The sequence below is a fragment of the Euleptes europaea genome, chromosome 15 (genome assembly GCF_029931775.1).
Source record: "Euleptes europaea isolate rEulEur1 chromosome 15, rEulEur1.hap1, whole genome shotgun sequence".
Classification (NCBI taxonomy): Eukaryota; Metazoa; Chordata; class Lepidosauria; order Squamata; family Sphaerodactylidae; genus Euleptes; species Euleptes europaea.
Window position 1 is genome coordinate 9,225,728 of NC_079326.1, and position 25,424 is coordinate 9,251,151.

At 42.6% G+C, this 25,424-nt stretch overlaps 1 protein-coding gene across 1 annotated transcript in view; it reads left to right on the plus strand.

Moving 5' to 3' along the window:
• EPB41L5 (erythrocyte membrane protein band 4.1 like 5) overlaps positions 1-25,424 on the plus strand; it is a 92,430-nt gene that overhangs the window by 58,092 nt on the left and 8,914 nt on the right. The window contains exons 12-18 of the mRNA XM_056861511.1: positions 43-149; positions 669-696; positions 2,579-2,621; positions 4,421-4,536; positions 14,427-14,596; positions 15,036-15,139; positions 23,866-23,994. Of these exons, the coding sequence (XP_056717489.1) occupies positions 43-149; positions 669-696; positions 2,579-2,621; positions 4,421-4,536; positions 14,427-14,596; positions 15,036-15,139; positions 23,866-23,994 (697 nt within the window). The remainder of the gene's footprint in view (positions 1-42; positions 150-668; positions 697-2,578; positions 2,622-4,420; positions 4,537-14,426; positions 14,597-15,035; positions 15,140-23,865; positions 23,995-25,424) is intronic.

Below are 25,424 nucleotides of genomic sequence, written 5' to 3' on the forward strand. Positions count from 1 at the left end.
GGTTTATCTTATTCCTTTTCTGTGTTCCTCGCTTCAATCTAGTGGGAAAACAGAGTACCAGACAACAAAGACGAACAAAGCTAGAAGATCAGCATCTTTTGAAAGAAGGCCTAGCAAACGATATTCAAGGCGGACACTACAAATGAGAGGTAACTTATCTTTTACTATTTAACATTGCTACTGTGCTAGTAGACCATGTCCAGGATCTGAAAAGTTTCTTAAGATCATACGAACCCAGTAGAATTTTTGACTTCTCTTGTTTCAAAATGCAACTCCCATGTCATAAACTGCCTTCAACACTGAAGGAAGTTCCAAAAGCAGAGTGCTGCATGGCATAGAGAGCTGATGGATGAGGTAAAACAAGTCTGAAAACAAGACATGAACTCACAGTTGTTTGGATCCTAGCCAGTGCTAAGGATTACAGTACTGCTCACAGGGGGCTATGTAGTTTTACTTCCCTTTCTCTCCTAATCAACTTGCCCGTTCTAGTTAGTGGCAGTACCTGTGGAAGCTGAAAAGTTGCATAGCATGGAATCCCTGAATGTTCTCCCCCCACCCTTCCCCCCATTGTAGTTGTTTTTAAAATATGTTTTGGCTTTAGTGCATGCTAACCATTTAATGCAAATTTCTTGATACTGTGTAACTGATTTTTAAAAAATTTATTGCAGCCAATCTTACTAAACCTGAAGAAACCAGGTAAGACTACCCTGTTTGATAAAAAAGTCTTCCTCTAGAGTAATGTTTCTTCCGCCCATGAGTATTTCTTGAGAATCATTTCTTTCTGAACATCTTTACCTCATCTGGTCATCCACATAGGACTGTCAGGAAAGATCTATGCGCTGAGGATATAAAATACCAAATTGCCATTGCTTATGGAGCTTCCATGAATTGGCTACCCATGTGGACTGGTCATTCAGTTATTTGAAAACTACAAATCTGCATGAGAAAATTTAAGTGAAAAAAAAAGATTGAGCAGCTAGGTGATTCTTCTGAAACTTTGATATTTTGTGTAGTAAAAAACAGCATGTTTAAAACTTGTAGGAAGACTTTTAATTGGTTAGATACATAGTGTTAGGGGCGAAAGGAATGAAATTTCCTTGCTACAACCTGCAGTGTTCTTCTGCCATAAAATGCTTCTGATATTGTCTTCCTCATTTGCCTCTCTCAGTAGTTGTCTAAAAACTACTTAACGAATGAGATGTTAAGAATATTCAAGCTTGCCCAATTTTTTTATAATCTCCCCCCTCACCATCTCCTCATAGTGAATGAGAATATTGAACTAAATATGTTGGCAGTAAAGAATGTGCTCAGAGGTGCCATGTTAATTTTTTCACTTCTAGCCGAAGAATTAATGTTTATACATGCTTTCTAGGAGGCCTGTACTCTGGGATATTGAATTTATGTTGCAGCCCAAGTTGGTTCTTGAAGAAGGTTTCAGGTTTTCCTTCACTGATCTTTGAGTGTCCAGATTTGCAGAAAGAAGGGGTTGGATCCTATGACCGTCTTCCATTAACAGTGCTATACCAAGCTCAGTTACACCTTTCTATCCCTTTTACTTCAGTAGATTTAGAAGGATTTACTGCCAGGTTTGTACTGTCAGACTTTTTTCAACAGAGAAAGACTTTCTCAAATGGAGAACGACTTTTCTGATGGAGCAGATTCTCTGATGGAGAACTTGGTAGAAGGGGGTCATAAGATCCAACCCAAGATCTCTTCACACTTTCCATAGTGCTTTATGGTAGTTGTACTAATTTCCCTGCCTGATGAAGGACAAGTAGCCTGAAGGCAATCTATAGCCCTGATTGTTTACTGAGAACATTGTGTGATGTTCACCCTAGAGCCAGTAACGTTGTGTTTGACTGCACATGGTAATTAACATTGGCAATTAAAATTGATCATGAAAGATGCATACTGTTTCAGTCAAAAACATTAGCTCAGCAGAGAGAAATATACTGCTGCTCAAAGAAGTATTCTTTAGTACCAGGTCTGAATCTTCCTTTACAGAGAACTTCATAAGAGAATAGAGCAACCAAATATAGTTTTAGGTGTGTTTTCATGCCCTTCTAGGAGCATACAGTGAAACTGGATGCACATAGAGTTAAGGCAAGTAATGTATTTTACATCCTAGTATACAGGGTTTATAAGAGAAACAAATGCTTTCAAATTGTCAGTGGGATATTTTATCCTCTCACGTTTTCAATTTTGCCTTCACTTCAGGCAGACTTTTATCCTTCCTTTCTTTGCAAGATTGTTTTGCATTACTTCATGAGACTTGGATAACATTTGTAGAATGTTAATCATATTTTGAGTTTCAGCTTCATGTAGATTGATGATGGCTCAGGGAAAAGCCCATCTAATGTGGTGTTTATCATAAAGAGCTACTATGAAAGCTCCCCTGGAGCCAAATGGTGAGATGTAACTCTCAAAATAAATAATGCTTTAGTCTGAATGCTGGAGCGCAAAGAATATTTAGATCAGTCTTTTCACTGGCTGTTCTGCTTCTGAGACTTGACAAATCTATCATTTACCAATTTGGTCTTTGAGAAATTAAGTTGAAATTACTGGATTTTTCTTTCAGCCTTCCAAATAATGCTTTAAGCCAAAATAATGGATCGCAGCAGGTAAGTCTGACTATTCTGTTTACTTAAAATTCTTCTAATAAGCCTTTGGGCCATAAGGAAACTGTCCTCAGAACTTAATGGCCTCAGAATTTGAAAAATGTACACTCTCCTTATTTTCCAACTACTAAGTGGGGAAAATGGTAATTTGCTAATTTAGTCTTGAAGATTTATTTATTATTAAAGTATTTATGCCTCACCTTTCCTCTTGGCTCAAGATAGCTTACAAATAATTAAAGCATTACAAAACAAAACAAAATAAAAACCCAAGTAACTCCTCCACAAAGATACTTGCTGTTCATATTCCATAAAAAAGCACTGGCAAACAAACAAAACTGGCAGAGCCTCATAAAGATCCCCAATGAGGGGGCTTTTCTCCCCACTTCAGGGAAGAAGAAGAAGAGTTGGTTTTTATATGCCATCTTTCTCTACCACTTACTGTAAGGCAGAATCAAACCGGCTTACAATCACCTTCCCTTCTCCTCCCCTTCCCTTCTCCTCCCCACAACAGACACCCTGTGAAGTAGGTGGGGCTGAGAGAGTGTGACTTGCCCAAGGTCACCCAGCTGGCTTCGTGTGTAGGAGTGGGGAAACAAATCCAGTTCACCAGATTAGCCTCCCCCACTTATGTGTAGGAATAGGGAATCAAACCCGGTTCTCCAGATCAGACTCCACCGCTCCAAACCACCCCTCTTAACCACTACACCACGCTGGCTCTCTCTGTATAGAATAATGGAAGCCCATTATTCTATACAGTGGGGGCTGCAGTGGGCTCTGGTTGATGCCAGATAGGCCGCACTGATGATAGATAGTTGGAGGATGGGCATATGAAGGACTGTCTCCTCCCATGGCCTTTCGCATACTTGGGCCCCAAGCGGTGAAGTGCTTTAGAGGTCATAACTAGTACCTTAAATTAAACTTGGAAACAAACTGGCAGCCAATGTAGCAATTCAAAACTTGGCAACATATTTTCCCATTGGCTAGCCCCTGACAATAATCAGGCTGCTGCACTCTGGACTAGCTGCAGCTTCTGGGTAGTCTTCAAGGGCAGCTCAATGTAGAACATGTTGTAGTAATCCAGCTAAGAGCAGAATAGCCATCAAAAGCATTGATCAGAATAGCCAGGATATCTGAATCCAAGAAAGGAGAAAGCTGGCGAGCCAGATGCAACTGATAGAAAGTACTCTTGACCACTGCACCAACCGGCTTCTCAAACAGCATGGCTAGGTCCATGAGCTCTTAATCTAATTAAACTGCATACTCAAGTAGAAAACTCTTCCCCAGTTTCCCTGAATGGAGAAATATGTACACTAGAGACAGCACTAATTTTGGCAGCTTCCCATCCAACAGTTTCATGCTGTTAAAAACATACAAAAGGAGAACCCTGCTGGATCAGACCAGTGGTCCATCTAGTCCTGCATGCTGTCTCACACAGTGGCCACACAGTTGCCCTGGAGGGTCAGCAAACAGGGCACAAAGGCCAAGGCCCTCCCCTGATGTTTCTTCCTGGCTCTGGTATTCAGATGTTTACTGCCTCTGGATGTAGAGGTTTCCTTTAGTCCCCATGATGAGTAGCCACTGATAGACCTGTCCATTACTGTTGTTAGAAACCATGTGCTGTGAATGTATTCTGTACCTTTTAGTGTGAGGTGGGGTGCTCACTGTTAGAATCCAGCCATGTGAGGAAAGCAAGCTGTTCTTGATTTTCTGAGCATGAGGGGGAAATGCTTTGTTTTGTTTTTGTCTATACAATAATGTGCGTGTAGCTAAAATATTTTAGCCTTCATGTTTTGTCTTTCAAGAACTGGAATGCAATGCCAGCCTTGCCCCCTGTAGCAGCAGTTTCTTCTGGCGCAGCATTAGTTGAAATAGAAACTCTTCCAAGGAGTCCTGGGACCAGCCAGCAAGATAACAAATGGTACGTGACTCTGGTCTCTGCATGCACTTCTTTGGAAAGAGAATGTTATTACGATTCACTGCAAATACTTTGCTCACAAGTGATTGTAGACATTCTAATAATATCTGGGGGCTTGGTGTTTGAGCACAAAGCCTGTTTTGAGCCCAATCTGGGTGCTCTGTCAATGCACCATTTGGATTCATTGGGGCCAACCTGTTTCGGTGTAGCAGCTTTTTATCAGAGTATCATTCTGGTTGCTTGATGGGGAATGAGAAGGAAGATTTCTCCATCCAACCTGTTCAGCCATGATTGTGCTCTCAACAGAGTGCTCAACACAAAAGGGCATAGGAGAATAGCCATATTTTTAGGTATTTCAGACACATATACACAATTACAAAACTTCAATTTTTTAGCTGCCTACATTTCTGCAGTGATCAGGAGGTGTTTGCTTAGAAATGGAAATGATTGTACATGCGAGTTTCATTTAAATTCATTTCTCTTCTCTTGGTGGCTCAAGCTCTGGGTGTCCATCAAGATAAGACCATAGTTACTCATTTTCAGCCTTATTTTCTCTCAAGAATATTGACTTTAACTTCAAAGGGAACAGTATACTCTTAAAGAGAGGACCTTTAATTCTCTTACATTTTCGAGAGGACCGGTGGACTTATTGTCTTAAACTGTTTCCATCCTCTCAAAAATCCTCCTGCATATGATCTGCTTTTATATCTTAAGGGAAATGATATTGCAAATATGAATTGTTTGTGTGATCCTAATTGTTGTTTTAGACCAATGTGTTTTATGCAGATTTAGTTAATGATATTTGTCTGTCTATTTTTTAAAAGTATGGCTTTATTCTGAAGTATATACCTTTGCTTGTACTATTCCTTTGCTACAATCAAAAGCATAATCAAAGGGTACTTTCTCTTTTCTTTTTGGTCACGATCTGTTCTAGTGTCTGAAATTGGAGATTTTTTCTCTGAGGTCTTGGTTGATCAGTCAGTTTCTTCCTTCCCTGCTGGTGGTGGTTAAAAGGTGGTGGTATTTATTTTTATTGTCTTATTGGTATGACGACTTATCTCTTATAAGCTTGGCATAATTGCAGTGTGCATGCTGGTTGGTAGCATCTTTGTGTGGAACTGTTAGACTCCAGCTCCAAATAGCTCTGACTGTGTTTTTTATAGCCCTGTAAAATTTTGCCAAGGGGTAGCTACAAACTGATGCTGTTTCCAAGAGGATAAATGATATGTATAGGATGTCTAGATCTGCATGGTTGTATTTGTACTGTGAATATCAGAATCATACAGTGTACAAAAAAAAAAAAACTTAAGCTTGTTGCCCTTTCATTATTAAAAGAACCATGTTCTGGTCCTTACACTTGTAAAGAATAGTGTGTAAGTTGACCCGTAATGTATTGACAATTTCTCTTGAAAGCCTAGGGCTGTTTCATAGGTGATGTTTCCTACTTGAAAGTAATTTGGAATTAAAAAACAAAGAAAAATGTAGTCACATATGATGTGTAGGCTCCTATGTCTTTAGCTACGTACCCATGTTGCAAAGCTGCAGCCAATTCTGGCTTCCTGCTATGTGTATGTACTAAAGAATGGATATATGATATAGTACTGTCTTAAATCTGTGTAGAACAGTGTTGTTTTGGAAGCAGTTCTTGGAAAACTCCACAGCTTGACAGATGATATACAACTTCCTGTTTGTTCCCATGGTTCATGTCCTACCTCCCTGAAGTATGCTCCCAGCTTTTCCAGCTGTGAGTTGCAGTGTTCTGTCCCAGAAAAGAAGAGTTGTAGCTTATAACAGGTGTATGTGTGTTAAACAAAAACTCCTAGTCATAGAACTTGTCTTTTTCCTCAGCTTCATGGCCCTATATTACACCCTGCATTAGTCCTCATGCCAGGAAGCTTGTCAGCACAATGGACCCTTACTGTGCATTCCTGACCTTCAAGGGCAAAAGCCCTTAGGAGGCCAGGGAGGGTCCACGCCGGCATTTGGGCCCCCTTCTCTGGCGCCCAGGTTACTTTCAGTGGCGTTAGTGGCCCCAGCGCTGCGTGGAGGCCGGACACCGGTCTCTGGACTGGCGTAAAGGCCTGCACCGGCATTCCGGGGGGCGTCCCAGGAGGTATTTCTGGGGGGGGGGGGAGCTGCCGTTAGGCAGCCTCCTGTCCCCTTTCAGCCCCAGACGCCAACGCCCAGAATGGCATTGCCGTGCCTGTTTTTTTGCAGGCGCAGCCTCGCTATTCTCTATGGGAATTTTGGCCCCATTTTACATGAAAAAAGCCAGTTAAAGGCTTTTTCGTGCTTTTGCTGTGCGGGGAACTTCTTAGGAGGCGCCGCGGCGGTGCCTCCTTCCTGCCATCCCCTCACCCCGAAAGCTCAGGAATGGGCTGTTAGATCTTTTAGCAGACAAATTTTAGCTGCAGCAGAAGACCAGCATCTGAAGCAGGGATGTGGGTGTGCGTGCCTGAGAGAGAGCATATGAAATGATCCTACTTGCCCTTGATAATAGTGGGAAAATGTGCATCCTTCCGGGTCACATCCTTTATAGAGTACTGCACTAAAGGGAAAGCAAGAAAGAATTGTTTGGAGCTTGCAGTCGATAAAGTGTGCTGCTCTGAGTGTGAAATCTGGAATGAGATTAAGCTGGTTGCATTGGTGGAATGTTTGTCTCTGCTTGAAGAGAAACTGCTTGGTACTGCTTATGGGGCTTTCCTGCATCAACCTGTCACTCCTTTAATTACTCTGCTGCCTTTACTTGACCTTAAGTTATTTTTACAAGCCTTCTTTAGAAAACTTTTATTTTGAGAACTAAAACTGCAAGAACTGCAGTGGATTAAGATTTTTAATTGGGTAAAATATAGGTAAGTTTTCTGGGACTGGTTCTTTGCCTGTATGGAAAAATGAAGTTGAATGTCAGGTATTTCAATTATGCCACTTCAGACTTAAAATGATTTTGCTAGTGTTGAGTTACAATGCAGTCAGTGACATTCCAAAGGGTGTGCACTGCAGCCTCCAAGTGGCGAAGCACTTTTGCATCATTCCTAGTCGATCCACAGCAAAGAAAATAATACGCAGGTTAAATTGCAAAGTTTGCCCTGTATTAATGGCATGTATCCTCCCACTTGGTTCCTCTGATTTCCACCATCAGAAATGCTGGTCAGAGGGAGTGGCAGTTTTTGCTGATTCGCCCCTCCCACTGCAGACCTCCCACTTCATCTCAGTTGATGTTCCTGAAGGTCTGCTGAACTCTGGAATAAAACGGCCAATTGCCAAAGCAGCCATTTTCTCCAGGTGAACTGATCTCTGTCGGCTGGAGATCAGTTGTAATAGCGATCTCCAGCTAGTACCTGGAGGTTGGCAATCCTAAAGACCACAATTGCTCTCAATGTAAGACAAGTGTTCCTCTAGCGTACAGGAAATTCTGGATGTCTGGAAAACCTGTTTGTCGGCATTCCATTAAATTGGGTGATGTCAGAAGGCTTTAATGGCACTTTGGCAACCACTTTTTCTGCTGTAAGCCATTACAGGTGTGCTAGTAGCAGCTGTTATAAACAGCTCCTCATAAAAGAAATATCCTGATGTGGTATTTGAATTCATACCACAAAGAACCAAATCCTTTATGGAGCTCTTAGAGGCAAACCTGTTGGAAATCTTTTCTAAAGAAGACTACTCTTACTGCCACATTTGCCTTGGTGTTCTGAATACTTCTTTATTTCCTTAAATATGGCTATTTTAGTTGAGATCCTGCCTGTTTGTACGTTGTGTAATGATTACAAGTGTTGTGCTTAATTTTATTGAGAATAGAAACAAATCTTCTGTTCTGTACCTTATTTTAAAAACATGAAATTGGATCAGCAGCATTCACACAAACTTGTCCCTTGGTTATGCTGAGGTGATTAATTTGGTAAGATTCCCCCTTCCCCCCACATGAAGCTGCCTTATACTGAATCAGACCCCTGGCCCATCAAAGTCAGTATTGTTTACTGAGACCGGCAGCGGTTCTCCAGGGTCTCAGCAGAGGTCTTTCACATCACCTATTTGCCTGGTTCCTTTAACTGGAGATGCCGGAGATTGAACCTTGGACCTTCTGCATGCCATGCAGAGGCTCTACCCTTGAGCCACAGCCCCTCCCCCAAGAATATAAGAAGAGCCATGCTGGATCAGATCAAAGGCCCATCAAGTCACATGAACCCATGAAGCTGCCTTCTACTGAACCAGACCCTTGGTCCATCAAAGTCAGTATTATCTACACAGACCGGCAGTGGCTCTTCAGGGTCTCAGGCAGAGGTCTTTCCCATCACCTACCTGCCTAGTCCCTTTAACTGGAGATGCCAGGGATTGAAGCTGGGACCTTCTGCATGCCAAGCAGGTGCTCTACCACTGAGCCACGGCCCCTCTCCATGATGGCCTTAGGCCAGCCACGGTCCCCCATCTACAATATGGGGATAAAAGGACGGGCCTACCTTAGAGGGTAGCCTGTTCTAAGGATCAGTGTGGTAACGATTAAAGGCCTCAGAGAGGTGGCCGCAGGCAAAGCAACCAAGCACCCCGTTGCATCCCCATCAAGGCTAATAAAGCATCTCACGATAAAAAGGCGAGCGTCTTTCAGATCACACAAGGCTCTTGGATGTTTTGGCCTGAGTGCTCTGGTTATTACTGTGGGCCTCTGGAGGCCGATCATCGAGGGAGGGAGGGGGCGTTCCCCCCCTTCCATGGGGCGGCGATGCCGTTGCAGGAAGGGCGCTCCCTCGCCCGCTCTCACCTTTCGCGTTCTCAGTCGGGTAGAGCTTCTGGGTCTTGTTGAGGAAGCACAGCGCCCGCTCCCAGTTGCTGGCTTCCAGGGCCTCCGGGGCGATGCCGATGCATTTCTCTGCCTCGGCACGGTTCCCTTCCATGGGCTTCTCCTTCCTCTGCCCACCGCAGCGCAGTAAGAAGGGGCCTGACGGGGCCAGAGCGGTGGGGCCAACCCGATGGGCATCTCTGAAGGGACCAGGGTAGGGCTGACTCGGCGGCGGCGGCAGAGGAGGCTCGGTTTGCAGCCTTCGGCTCACTCAGTGCCTTTCAGGCCGCGGCCCTTGGCGGTGACGGCCCTTCACTTCATCGTCCCCCTCCTCCTTCCCCCGCCTTCACGAGGGGCGCCAACTGTGGGAGCCCCACTTTCCCAGTGCTCATAACAAAGTATACAGCATAACATAACAAAGTATACAGCATCCTTGCTTCTGAATGACTATGAGGTGCTCAAAAACTATTTTGGCAGTAGCACTCCTTGGTTCTGGCATGATGAAATATAATAGAGATTAACCTTACGGTTAATGGCAATACCTTGATTCTGGTTAAGGAACTATTTTACGTACTTATTAGTGATTCTTAAATAGGATTAAAAGAGAATAAATATTAAATTGTAGAAAAAGTAGGAGGGATATTCTGTTCTGAGGAATGAGCTGATTGCCTCACTTGGTGCTCTGATCTATGCTTACTATGAGTGAGTTTGGCAAGTCAGGAGCCAAACAATATTTAAGTCACCTTCAAACACAGACAATTCCTATGTTAAAATTAAAAATATACTAAAAAGTAATGCTCTGTTCCCCATATTCCAAATTAACCTTCCTACTATACTCAGAGCTACCTAGGCATATGTTTGTGCCTCAGTCCCCCTTATAAAACCAACTATTTGATTACCAAGTCGTACGCGCACACACACACACACACACACACATCCCATCTTGGTTTGAACTGATTATTGCTGCTGAAAAAAGTAATCTAGTGTGTAACCAATGGGATAAAACCTACATACGTATCTAGTAACTTCTCAGTCTCCTAAAGCAGAGTCTGGGCAGCATCAAACCGGCAGGATTATCACTGTTTGTAATTAAAAAGTGTGCATGTAACTGTGTACTTCATTGAATTATGTTGTAGCCTATCTGGTAAACATTCCATTTCAAACAATCCTGAATTTTCTGGTAGTCTAAAGTAGTGCTCTTTGCCCTAAGCATTTAACCAAGTCATTTAAACCCTTTAATGATGCTGAGCCTACCAAATACTTGATAAAATCCCTGTCTCAGAGTTTAGGTGACAGACAGACAGGCATTTGTATCATACAATTAATTCAACCTGAGAGTCTTCTAGGCTTGCTTTCAGGAGATGTAAAAAGCATGAACTGAAGAAAGTGGTAAGACATGAAATGGTTAGGTGACTTCATTAATTTCTGATTTCATCTGTTGGGTGGAGGATACATTATATGAAAAGGCTAAGTATTCAAATGGAATTGGCTATTATAAATTGAAACTATCACAGCCTGGCAACAGCAAGGAAGGGTTTAATGTGACAGTCATTTATCTCATTGAATTATGTACTTGCAAAATCCCATGTGTTGTGCTTAATATTCTACAAGTTCATTCTTGCTCTACAGTCTTGCTGCTCATAAAGTTACATCTTCCTCCTTCCATCCTCTCCTTCATTTGTAACTAGACACTAACTGTGCGCCCATCCCATTCCCCAACAATCCAGGCCCTATGATGGTGGTGACTGTCAACGTGGTGGAAGTGCATGGAACGCGTGGCCCCCGTCCTCGGCCCATTCAGTGGGTAGATACTACAATGGCTTTGTCCGTGAACACAATGTGAAGAATGCAGGAATGTACATAGTGGGTTCTGGTGTCCAAACCACCATGACTGACCTGTAGGACTTTTCTCTTTAGAAAGCCTTCACTATCCTCTGGGTGACACTGTGGAACATTAACACACTCGAAGGACGTGAGAATGGAAGTTGTCTTTCAGAAACTAACTCATATGCTGAAATGCCTGAATATGAAGAATTGCTCACAGTTATTAATCTTTGAACATAGATAGCCACTGGTGTTCTTATATTGAAGAGCTGTCTTTACAGTTTTTGTTATTGAAAACTGGTTTTAAATGGCTTCCTTGTTTGTAATAAAGCTGCATATTTGACCCATGGAAACAATACTTTGTTATCCAAGTGTTAAATAAACATGAGTACCAACAGTAGATTAATTACAGTCAACCTGATCTTGTAATGTTTTTATATTTTAAAAACAGATGGAGGTAACTGGAATATGAATGTGTCCTTCTTTTTAGTAGTTTTGCACTTTTAATTACATGCCTGATTAGAATTAAATATTTACACTTTAAAACAAATGATTTTCAAATGGACTTGAAGGAATGCTAAATAGAGGATATCTGAAGCTGTCTGTTTTGAGAGACGTTTTGCTTGAATGGGAAACATATTCAGTAGTTTTCATGAGAAAAGTGTGTATGCTTTCCTTTGTTCCTGTTATGTAACCCCGTCAGTTTGTATGACATCACTGTGTGATCTTTCTTTTTTGTTGCAAACATGCTAAGTCTGAGATTAGGTCTATGGTGAAATCGGACAGAATATCACAATACTCATGGTTGACATTGCTTATTCTGTCAGGCAGTCCTTGTCTTCATCATTCCTTTCTATTAGATGGAAGGAAAACTGCTCTGTTTTTAAAAAAATAAAAGAACCTTACCTGCTGCGGCAATCAGAGTCAATTGTCCTGTGTTCTGCTTCCCTTTTATTTAGTAATAAAGAATCTGACTCCCACTTCCCCCAGTCGTGTCTCCATGGCAAGGTCAGATGATGCAGACTTGTATAGACATAGTTGTGGATGAGAAGCTCAGAGCTAAAAACAAAATTTGTGGAGATTGTTACTTTTATCACACTTCGTTGTATTCATTTGGCGTCGGCGCATGTCCTTGTAACTGCGGATGTAGCTGATGGTTAAAAGGAATCTCTAGAAGTATGCATGGATGTCACTTTTTCCCTTACTCCAAGTGGGTTCAGGATAGCACAAGAAATTTGAAGAAAGACTCATTCTGTTCATTATGTGCTTCCTTTAGAATGTCTGGGAGCCTAATCTTTTCCTGTAGATCTTTCTAGGGATCCAAATGTGATTCTGCTAGGAAGAAGTATAGTTGCTTGGCCTCTGAAGAGTAAAACCTGTGTCCCTACAAGTCTCTTTTTGGGAGTGGCCACTGAAGAGTCAATGGCATTTTGAAATAAAAGCTACTTGGGGCCTTATTTAATTTTCAGATTTTCAAAGACCAAAATAAGTCTAGAAAAGACCCTGCTGTCTCTCCCTGCCTTTTAACTCACAGAAACCAAGCCTGGAATAGTGTGGTTGCCTTTCTACATCCATGGAAGATATCCATTGCTTAAAGCTACAGGTGTTCTTTTTATAATTTTTGAGTATTTTTAATCCCCCAATGTATTTTTTTGCAGGTTTCATATTTTTCTACAAACCTGGGTCCTTTTCAGGTTTGTAGAAAGATTTGTCTTCCCAATCACAGCTCCAGTCACTGGATTTAAGTATCCTCAGATTTGTCTGACTTCACTATTAGGATATAGATTTAATGTGCTTTCAAGGCTATTTCACAATACTTGAAGTATGTATGGAAAGGATAAACCAGGCTCCTCCCCATCTAATGATCCAATGTGTGACTGTTTGATAGGGACAGAACAATTTAAACTATGTTTCTGGTATGAGAATATTACAACAGTGAAATTAGTGTGGCCCGTCTTTATACCAAGATGTATACTGAGGATATACTAACAATATTAAATAATTTTTCATATATGATTGTCTATATCTGATGGTTGATAAGGATGTGAGATCTAGGCTGCAATCCCAGAAACATGTTCCTGTGAGTAAGTCCCACTGAATAAGATGGGCCTTGCTAATGTGTGTATATATGTTTAGAATTACTTCCAAAATCTGTCACCAAGCTTTAATTGTGAATGTTCAAAATACTGTTTTAACTGGGAAAGACCTCCTTTTTGTCCCCTACTGTGCATCAAAAATATTTCCTGGTTCTATTTGTTTCCATCATACCTAAATGTGTCATCCTAAGACATGACATGAAAGCCCAGGGTTGAATCTCCCATTCTTTAAGTGATAAGAAGTTCTTTGCAACTTAAATCCTGTTGTGGAAGGGTGGCTGGGAATGGTGAAAAGCCCACTGCAGCAAAAGATTGTCCTGGAATCAAGGAGCCTGCGGATTGTTGCTTTTATCTTCTTAACTGGTTGTTCCCACCCCAAAATTCTATACAGTCAAAACACACCCACTTGCAACTTTATGTTTTGCGTTTGAGGACTATAATTCTGTGTGTGGAAAAGGGTGAGCTAAGGAGGGAAGAAAGTCATGGGAAAGATGGTAAGGTAGAACAGGAGAAATCAATATGCTGCTTGTTCCTTGAAGAAAGGATCCTGTTGTTTCCTGTCAGCACTGGAAGAAGGTTCAGGAGCAGAACCAACTACAAAATGGTGGGGAGCCCCTCTTATACCCTTTACTATTTACCTTCTAGAAGGTGGGTGGGTCAGGGAGATCTTGGATCCCTTGTGGGGTACATATAGATAAATGCTCCTTCTAGAAGGTGGGTGGGTCAGGTAGAAAGGACATCAGTACGTTGTAGTGATGGGAAATGTGGTTATGTCAGGAGAGGAGCCCTTCTGCCTGGCTAATGGTTGATTGCTAGTTTTAATAGGGTTAAGTGCATTTATCAGATTGGATTATTAACCTACCATTATCAGGTCACATATCATCCTAAATGTGCAGTGCATTGGAGAATCACAGCAAAAAGGGGGTCTTGATTGCAGAGCTCAAGAGTTGATGCAAACAGTCCACTTCCTCTTGCAATTGCCCTTTTGCTGCACTCAGCCATATTTCTCTGGTTTGGTATCAAAGGTGGAGTCCCTCTGAACCTCTGGTGTTATAAGGTCCTAGGCTTTCAGAGGAGGATTTCAGAAATGGCGGTACCAGCAAGGAGAGGGCATGTAATACCACACCTGTATTTGCATAGCTGATATGCTTGCTTTGGGTTTGTTTTGCCTTAAATCTTTTTCCTTTCCTTTCCCTGTATAGCATGCCTCTGGTGGTTGATTTATTGGATAACAAGGACTTGTTGGAAACTTGTATTGACAATGCTGTTGGCTTGCCTTCTGTTGGAGAGTCATCTGGAACTGTGGAAGAGGCAGGCCTTATTTTCTTTGGCTATGGCACAAAAGAGCACTCTTCGGAGAAGGTGGATCCTACTGGTAAGGAGGAGCTCTGTGAAACAGTCTTTATTGGGACACCTGCAAACTTACTGTTACTGAGCCCTGCTTTGCTGGGGAGGGCGGGATATAAGATTAATTAATCAGTTGATTAATTAATTAAATACCGTTGCAAAGCATCTGAGTTGCTTGCAGAGTTTACAGGCTATGTTACATTGTGGAATAAAGCTTCCCTAGAATGATGATCAGTTGACTGGAGGCACTCATTCCAGAAACCCAGTCATGTGTTGGATAACGGAATTCTAATGCCAAAGGTTACTTACTGGCACTGAAATGAAACCACTTTGTCCTGCTGCTCTCTCTCCGTCCCTTGTATCTTCTATGCTATGCTCAAGCTTGGTAAAACATATTATTGTGTCATAAAGATTTGCAGAATTGTATTCTAGACTTAAATCCACATATCCCATCTGTTTTATTTTTTTGGTAGCTGAGAATGCATCATTGAAATTGAAGCAGCTGGAAGCAGAACTTAGCCCCGTTCCAGTTCCTCACTCAAATGTAAACGTCAATGTCAACAAACAGGTATTCTAAGCTCATTGCTCCTAGGGTTATGAGGTACAGGGCTTAGGTTTCTAATGCACTTGTGACTTTCCAGCTATCTGTCCTGGCTGTAAGCCATATTTGGAAGTGGCTTTAGCAGCTGATATATATTTAGTTATCTTTTAGTTATAATTTAGTTACCTTTTGTATAACTAACTTTCTATCACAAAAATCTGATGTATTTTTCAGAATCCCAAAAATGTCAGTCTTTATTTAATTTATTTAAAACAAAGCTAGGTTCTATAATAGTGTTTTGTTTTGTGTTAAAAAGCTTGAAATTGGGCAGTTCTGCACAAAACCACCATTGACACAGTGACCAAAAAATGGATACCAGGATTCAGTTTACCAGTATGTATGCAGGTTCACAGTGCTAATTCCAGAAATTATGTCAAATTGAGTACATTATCTTTATTTGGCTTTCACTAAGAAAATAAATCTGGTCTCTCAAGAGTGATATTTCCATGGTGTGCTATTTGGAAGAGACTTGAGTCCTTCCTTCTGGCAAATCAGTGCCTGATGATTGTTATACAGTACACTTTTGCCTTAATCTCTGAGGATGGAGCTATAATCAGTGGTATTGCTTTTCTCTGTCCTCCATAACATCTAGAAACATGTAGCAGTATCTGATCGGATCTCATAACTATCATGGCCCATATTCCAAACCCAAATTGTTTAAGTAGAGGAGTCCGGTGACCTTAGGATGTGGGATACCTTTTCCCAGTGCTGTGTTGGAAGCAGCTGCCGAGGCAGATTCTTTGCCAAGGATTCTTACAGCTGAGGAGGAGAAAGAACACTGCATGACTGTGATGCTTTATACCCCTACTCCCAAAGAGATTTGGTTGCTTACAGATACTGACATCAGGTCTAGGAATCCCAAATTTCATTAGACCTACAGGTAGCCCTCAAGAGCCCCGTGGCGCAGAGTGGTAAACTGCAGTACTGGAGTCAGAAGCTCTGCTCATGACCTAAGTTCGATCCCGACAGAAGTTGGTTTCAGGTAGCCAGCTCGAGGTTGACTCAGCCTTCCATCCTTCCAAGGCCGGTAAAATGAGTACCCAGCTTGCTGGGGGTAAAGGGGAGATGACTGGGGAAGGCACTGGCAAACCACCCCGTAATCACAGTCTGCCTAGTAAACGTAGGGGTGTGACGTCACCCCATGGGTCAGGAATGACCCGGTGCTTGCACGGGGACCTTTACCTTTTTACAGATAGCCTGCAGCATCACAGATCCACTAGAGGAACAGAATGCTCAATGAGAGTCGGGGAGTCTTCCAAGAAGTCAGGACACTCGAGTCCCTGTAGAACTCAGGCTGGATCTATGCATGCAATGCTGAGGTTGCACAGTAGACTGTACCACTTTAGACAGCAGGTGAGGGATTAGGTTTTATCAGAGTTACTCTATGTAATAATTCCCTGTAAGTGGAACATTAGCACAGCATCTGGAGAGCTAGATTAGAATCTTCCTGACGTACTAATTTTTTATTTGTAGGGAATGCTTGCATAGGGGAATACAAGCTCCTCCACTTGCATTCTGAAGTGGTACTGCCCAGCCTCTCACCTCAGAATTCTCCTGCCTCATTTTGCTGCATGTGCCTGAGTAGACTCCAGAGCTGAGCTGGAGCAGCAGTCCCACTGACAAGCTCCCACTGAGCTGGAGCAGCAGTCCCACTGACAAGGGCCTGCTCATTAACCTGAAACTCTGTCTGATTCCCATTGTTTGCTGGCTGTTGTCCTGATTCTCTGTGGAGTACCTGTCTGCAAGACCCTGCAGTAGATCCCTGATTGTGACTGCAGGTACTTCCCATGCAGAATTGTTTGGGGGGGTTGTTTATAGAAAAATCATATGCTGTGGATGAAGACACTGACAAAACCAGAATTCAAATACCCAGGCACTGAAGATGAATCAAACTAAGTAGGGTGGCCAGAGGCCCATGAATGGGTCTCCTATTGTCTTTAAAGCTGCATCCAGTGGCTTCAGGGCCCCCAAATTTGGATTTGGACCATGGTATGGAAGAGTAACTGTTTTGCACTACTCCATTTTTATAATCCTATTTTTATATCCTGTCGTGAACAGTTTCTGGGCTGTGTAAAATATAATCCTGTTGAATAAATCTCATTTGCCCCTTGCTGGCAGGGAGAAGACATATATGTGCCTTTGCAATGTCCTTGTTTTTCTTGAAGCAGATATCACCTCAGGAACCAGGCAGGGGAGTCTGAGACTGCAGAATTGGTATAGTGAGAATAGATCAGACCCCTTCTTCCACTATGTCACAGTCCTGATCTGAATCAGGAGTGAGCTACCAGCTGCTATTTTATATTTTTAAAAGGAGAAGATCCAGTGACAAATCTCCTGCTGTCACATCTAGACTAAAAGAATCCAGTATTTGTACTATCTTAACCTGTCGTTTCATCCAGCCACACCTGGGGCCAAACAAGTGTAACACAGACAAGATGAGAATTCTGTAGTATTTTCACTCTTTCCAGAGTGGCTTTGTTGTGTCTCACTGTTTAAATTCTTAGTTTACTCAAGGCCATTAGCGAGAGAGAGCGTTAATGCCAGGTACCCTTTTGTTGTGGCTGGAATTTGTTCCTGCTGAGAAAATCTCTCCCCTCCGAATTCACATTCATCCAAGCAATCATAACTGCTGAGAGCAAGTGGTGGCTGCAGCCAACTCCCCTCTCTTCTATCGTGCTTTCATCCTAATCTTTTTTTTTGGGGGGGGGTGACCCCTGCAGTTTAGCATTTGCTATCTCTGAGGGCATAAGAGGGAGAGAAAGGTACAGCTAGTCTGCTCCACCATGCCTGAACCGAACTACACCTACCACAGAACAACCATTTGTATTACTTTTTAACTATTTGCATTGGATTTTTATTGCTATTAGCCGATTTGGGAGTCTGTTTTTGGCTGAAAAGCAAGATAAAAATATAATCACTAGATCAATACATTCTTTCTCTCCCTAGCAGGGACGAATGGCAAGTAGTTTAGAGTCTGTGGAAGAATATTGAGCTCTTTGTGATTAGTATTTCTGTTTCCCTGGCTGTATTGATGCACCCTTCTCCTAAGGAAAAGATCACTATGTCTGTGTGTTTGGAGCCTCTATAACAGCTTTTCTTTTTCCCTTGTCCACAGTTCTGCTTGGTCAAGGCATTATAAAGATTACACAGTCTGTAGGAAAATTAGCCCAGGTTTCTGTCCTGTTGAATGCTCTTCCTCTTAGTAAACAGGAACAAACAAACCCAAAAACCTGTTCCACTGCCTGTATCTGTTCTGCTGTGTGTTCAGCTTTAAGAGTCAAAGGAAACAAAGTCTCAGTAGCTAATGAAAGGGACCCCTCTCTCTCAGTGATTACTAGTGAGGCAAACTAAGCTTGCTGTTAGTGTTCATTTAACAACACTGAATTTGTGATTTCAGCTGTGTTAGCCTGTTGCAGCCAAAACTGAGCAGGAGTCTGGTGGCACCATAAAGACAAACAGAATTTTATCCCAGCATAAGCTTTTATGGACTAAACTCCTCTTCTTCATATGTAATTATTGGATACTAATTGAGAATCTGCTGTGAATTTGTGGATATTAATACCTTCACAAACTGTAAGGTCCATGTTGAAGAGAGCGTTCCATTATAATTAAGGAATGTGAAGGAGCCTGGCTGCTGCACGGCTGATATGTAACTGATACACAGATAACTGATATATGGATTTTAAATTAGCATATTATTCTGCAGAGACTGTTTAGCTTTGTAAGCCAAAAAGCAATTGTCATGGAATGAATCACACTATTTGAGTCTAAATTAATTATTTGAAGGATGCATTTTTCAGCAGAGGTTTGAGGCACCTTGGTTAAAGGTTGCAAGCTGCAGGTGGAACGTTTATGTACCATTTTGAAAGAGCGCACCTAAAATAGCATTGATTTCCATGAAAATCTGTTGCATTTAAGCACCCCTTATTTTAATTCTATGGTTTTAAATAGATCTTTCAAGGGGGAAAGTATTGTTTTATTTAAATGTGTACCCTGTCCTTTTCTAAAAGTTTCAGAGTAGTTTATAACAACATTCGGAACTGGCTACACATCTTTCTCAGTGACATATGTCCTGTTTGATCCCTCCTTAAGCTCAAAAGAGAGGTTTTTAAATAATTAAAAAATAAACATCACATCACATGTTTATAGCTAGAAACCAAACCCCTAATGACATCGATTGCCTCAGTCTGACCTCTATTAAAAATCTGATTTTGAAATACCTCTATGCCTTAGATTCGCTCAGTATCAGAATCCGGGCCTGTAGAGTTTGTTCTCTTCTTTATTTGGGATTGGCTTATCCAGACTCCAGCCCCGTCTATCTTGACTCCTTGACAGTTCCCAAATACCGATGTGCCTTTATGTTGGCTCGCCTTAATTCAATCCCAGCGGCAGAACTTTTTGGCTGCTTTGGGAGGATTCCATTTGCAGATAGACTTTGTAGCTTTGATGGGGGGAGCCTTGACACCTTGCTCCATTGTCTATTGGAGTGTCCAAAATTTTATAGGTATAGAACTGTGTTTGTCTCCCCCTTTCTAAAGGATCTGGTTAGCATTCCAGCCCATTGTAAGCTACAGGCCCTTTTGGCTGGAAGTGATCATATCACCCGGGCAGTTGCCAAGTTTTTTGCCCATGTAATCAAATCAAACCGTTAGATAGATCTGAGCAACTCGATGCCCTAGTTGCCATAGGCATCGTTACTTTATTATTATTGTTACTCTTTTTTATTGTTGTTTTGTTGTTGGAACTATTTGTACTCAAGACTGTTGTCAAAAGAGCAGAGAATAAATGAGTATCTGAGAAACCAAACCATACTTTGCTGAGTTGTTAGTGAAGAGAGCAAATAAAGTTTCTGCAGAACTCTAGAAAACAAACAGTTGTTCCTGGCTTGATGTAACAACCAGTCGTCCTTCATCCTGTGCTTTTTGTAAACAAATTGCAAAGGGCAAAGGCTAGTTTAACTCTGTATGTAAGTTGAGTCTGTGCAAAATAATTGTTTCCTCTGTCGCGAGATGCCCTTCGGCTCCTCGCAACTACCACCAAGTCCCCTTCCTCAGGCAGGGGAACAGGAGGAAAACACAGCCTCATGGGAGCCCTGAGAAGGGGGCGAAATCACCCCTGGCTTGGATCTCCTTCCAGCGGTGGGAGCTCAAGCCGAGAACTGCCCACAACCCTGTGACGCAGCTAAGAGCGGCGGGGATGCTGGGAGCCGCCCATTGCCCCGCCAAACAGCTGACAATTGGGGGGAAGACGCAGTGGGAACTCAGGCTGGGAGCCACCCACAACCCAGCAGCACAGCTGAGAGCGGTGGGGACACCCGGAGCTGCCCATCACCCCACCAAACAGCTGACAGGCGAAGCCAAGACACTGGTGGGTCAGACGCTTGGTGACACCTGGGAGGGGAGGCAAACAAGATGGAGGGTTTAAGGAATGCGGCACAGCTGTGTTGTAGTGTGGTGCTCCAGCAAGACGCTGGATTGCAGCAGGGCCCGGTAGAGAAGGCATCATACTATATTTGGATATGAAATAATCTCTGTGTCTATAAATTGTCTGTTTGAAACTATAGTATGAATGGCCTTATTCTTACAAGGGAGTTGCTGAGGTTTCTGGCAGCTTTCTGCCTGAGTTTGTTTGACTGGAAGCATGTAAACTTGGCACTGAAAGGAGTAATTAATTTTCAGATGCACAAGCATTCCAGTGTCTTGAGTTTCTGGAATGTAGGGAACAGTATAACCCTCATTACTGATTTTTAAAAAAAATGTATATTGTCAGATTTTTAAAATTTCCAGTAAATGTATATTATATACATTAGGTAGCTATATTGTGTAGACAACTGCTTAGTTGTAGTAGTACATCAAAAAGAGTCTCTTGGATCCTGTATAGCCATTATGGGTCTTGCTCTGCAATCATTTGTGCTTGGGTTCACTTGTAAGGGCATTCCACAGGAAAGATTTTCTTCAATTGAAATCAAACTCCTGGATGATTAAATACAATAACAGGCAGACTATTTAATCTGGACTGGTTTCAGAAACTGTTTTGTTTACAAAGCACTATAATTATAGTGGAAGGAAGAGAGGCAAAAGAGAATTATCTTCTTTCCCCACCCCCATTGGACCTCAGCAGAGAAGAAAGAGAGGCTATGAGGAAGGAAAACAGGATCTGCAGAGGAGAGAGGACTTTGAGAATCTAATGGCTGATGAGAAGGAGATTTTAATGAGTCGCTGAAAGTATTTACAAAGTTTATGGGAACATTTTCTTGGCAAGCAGAACAGGCATTGGTGGAGATCCTTACCTCCCAGATGCGTTCCAGGGTGCTTCCAGAAAGAGGAAAAAGAACAGCTAAGTTGTAAGCACCAGTTATGGTGGTGGGAGATTGTTCCCGGGTAGGGTTGGACTCTGCGCTTCAGCCTATGTGTTGCAGCCACTTGGGGCAGCAGAATATCTTCAGATACTCCTGTTCTTGGCTGCAACAATATAGGGAAGTTTACAGAAAAGTGGATCTGACATAGCACTGTTCTTTCCCTGGAAGCAAGCAGTTGTTCAGTCAAATCACAGGGATGGATACTATCCATAAACTACCACTCCCCTAAACAAAGTTTGAAGCTTAAGGAGCCTTCCTCCAACAAAGTTTGAAGCTTAAGGAGCCTTCCTCCAACTTTTGTGGCTCTTCCATTGGAGAAATATCCACTTAAGTTGGAGGAAGTCTCCTTGGAAGATGGTTCGATCTACCCTACTGTTTTCTTTTCTGAAGAAGAACAAGAGTTGGTTTTTATACCCCACTTCTTCGCTACATTTAAGGAGTCTTAAAGAGGCTTGCAATAGCCTTCCCCTCCCCACAGCAAGCACCTTGTGTGGTAGGTGTGGCTGAGGGAGTTCAGAGAAAACTGTGACTAGCCCAAGGTCACCCAGCAGGTTTCATGTGGAGGAGTGGGGAATCAAACCCGGTTCTCCAGATTGGAGTCCGATGATGTTAACCACTACACCACACTGGCTCCTGGTGCTCAAGGTAAATGGCAGCTTTAGTGTGGAAAGTGCATTTATATTGCTGGATGAGCCTTGCCATCCTGGCAATAAAAATCCAAAATAAAATGCTCCATAGGAAATGAAATGTAGTCTCTGTGACGGATAAGGGGTTAATCTGCAGCAAGAGCTGACAGACCAAGAGTGGGCAGAGCCAGAGAGATGACACTCTGAGCTTTGAGAGACAGAAAAGCATTCGAAGCTTGGGACCCAGCCTGGATAGGAGGCTGTGAAAGGAGTCGAAGCTTGGGAACCAGCCTGAGAGGAGGCTGTGACAGATTGGAAGCTTGGTAGCGAGACCGAGCGGAAGCCAGACTGTACTCTGTGGACCTGAGGGGTTCTGTTAAAGCCAAGGCTATTGAAACACACAACCTGTGGAAGTGACAGGAGTGAGAATTGGGTTAGAGAGGGCCCATTCGCAGGTCACAAGGGGAATTAGTCTTTGAGGTAGAGCTATTCCGGTAGCAAGGAGGTGTGGAGGATTACAGCCACCTGTGTGGGGTAATCAGAGAGGACTGGAAGAGGGATTTTGGATATTTCCCCAACCTTCTGTGAGTTCTCTGAGGAGGGAAAGGAACTCAGACTTCCTTCGCTCCTGTGAGCTACGCTGGGGACAGAGTCTGAGATTCTGAATCTGAGTAAGCGTGAAACTAAGAACTGAAGGAACTTGAGTGAAGAAAACATCTAAGCTATCTCTGAAGTAATCTTACGTAGATAAACCTGACTTTGAGTTTTCCCTCCAATTTCTGCCTTTTCCTTGAAAACCAATCTCTGTGAGTTCTGTTCAATAAACTTCCCTGTTTTGTCTGTTTAAGTTAAAAAGCCTCTTGTGTCATATTTCTCTCTGAGGTAAATACGGGTGTGGGACTGGAGGAGAAGGAAAATAATCTCCTCACAAATATACTCAGGCCAACACTTTTCCCTCAGCATATACGGCCAGGCTGAGAGAGTGGGATATTGAAGCGGTTGAAAGGGGGGTGCGTCATAGTCTCATTAATTTCTTAATATACTTTGTGTTCTAAAACTTTAGTTTGGGATGAAGCATCCTGGTATTGTAGATGTAGGCCTTAATTGGGATTCTGACACTAATTAGTTTTCAGAGATTCTTAAGAACATAAAGGCCCTGTTAGATAAGACCCAGGCCCATCAAGTCCAGCAGTCTGTTCACACAGTGGCCAACCAGGTGCCTCTAGGAAGCCCACAAACAAGACTACTGCAGCAGCACCATCCTGCCTGTGTTCCACAGCCCCTAATATAATAGGCATGCTCCTCTGATACTGTAGAGAATAGGTATGCATCATGACTAGCATTCATTTTGACTAGTAGCCATGGATAGCCCTATCCTTCATGAACATGTCCACTCCCCTCTTAAAGCCTTCCAAGTTGGCAGCCATCATGACATCCTGGGGCAGGGAGTTCCACAATTTAACTAAGCAAGCAACTAGATATATGCATGGTAAGTGCATCTTACTGTGCAAACCATATTTCTGAGATGGCACACAGTTTTTCCCAACACTTTGTGTACAGCTGTGGCATATTCATCTGGAGCTTCATGGATTACGTCTTCCAGTTTGAGTCCCCTTTGTGTGCCCATTGTGCTTTTTTCCACAACTCTTCACCTCCCAGGTTCTCCCTGGGGAGATGCTGCTAATACATGTGGCTCTGTTCTTTCCAAGGAGGAGGTGGTGAAAGTGACAGAGAAATGTCTGAACAATGCCATTGAGAGCCCCGGGAGTGCTTCGGCACGGCTTCCTCCAGATCTCAAGAGCAACATTTTGAAGGCCCAAGCCGAGGCAGGGCACAAGGTAAGAGCTGCAGTCCAGGGATTTGTTAGATCTTGCTTCTTGTGCCCTGTGACTTCTCCACCACCACACCTGAAAAAATGTTTGATCTTGGTTTTACAGAAAGGTGCACTAATTGTTAATGAGGCTTAGGAAAGGCTTTTAAAATTAATTGTTATGACTGTAGCTGATGGCATGTCTTTTGCCCTAGTTAGTTTGAATAAGTGTGATTTTAAGATATCAATCAGTTCTCTAGCCGTACATGTAGATAATGTGCTGTTAATGCTGTCATGTTCATGGAAAAGGTTGTTGAAGTCCATATTTATCATCGCCAAAACTACCCTTTTCTGTTGCACTCAGGAAACTTTATTTCTCAGCAAAAGTTATAAGAGTTGGAGCCCAGATAATATTGGGGGACCAGTTTTCTAACTGCATGTGTTACCTTACTTAGTTTGCTTTTTACTTCAGAATGCTTTATGCCTGTCGTCTTCATCCCATGGGTCAGGATCCCCAGGTGGGTTCCAGATCCCCACCTGCTGGATTGTGAGCCCTATAGAACTGCTTTTTTGCTGCTTCTACTGTACATTCATAGAGAGCAAGAGTGACACATCTCCTGTGTATGCAGACTGAGAGGAGGAGCATTACAAAGTGGCTATGTTACTCAGTGATGGAGAGGTTTCCTCCATGGCTCTAACACTTGGCTTGTTCCTTAATATAGTTCACCTTCAGGTGCTGGCCTTGCACTTCCTGTCTCCAGCTCTGGCTGTCGCCTGGCCTGACAGTGGTGAGGTAGTAAACCTCTGAATTCCTCTTTTCCTGACACATGTCTGAGATGTCACATGCTTGCACCTTAGTGGGTTCCATACCATCAGCTGAGAAGTTAAAAGTGTGTCCTGGGTCTGAAGAGGTTGAATACCATTGCTTTAAACCATTGTAAGATGGTTTTAGCAATAATATTTGATATTGGATACTAGCGCTATGCCTGCAGTTTCCTATAGCATTTGAATAGAACAGTGTACAGGGTTTTACAAACAGAAGAGCCGAGAATTATAAAATTGTTATAGCATCTGACTAAACAACGTATCCATGTATATTTGAGGGTATGGTGGGCTAGCCTGATCTCATCAGATTTCAGAAGCTAAGCAAGATCAGCTCTGGCTAGTATTTGGATGGGAGACCACCAAGGAATGCCAGGGTCGTGATGGCAGAGGCAGGCAATGGCAAACCACCTCTGAACGTCTCTAGTCTTGAAAACCCTGCGTGGTCTCCACAAGTCAGCTGTGACTTGATGGCAAAACAACAACAACAACAACAGCGGGTACCTCAAGTGGTGACAGTAAACCATAAGATGCAGTAATAATGTCTCATGCGTCACAGAGGGTGTACAAATGTTAAAAATAAGCAGATAAATACTGAGAGACTTGTAGACATGTTACACTGCAGCTCTCTGTACT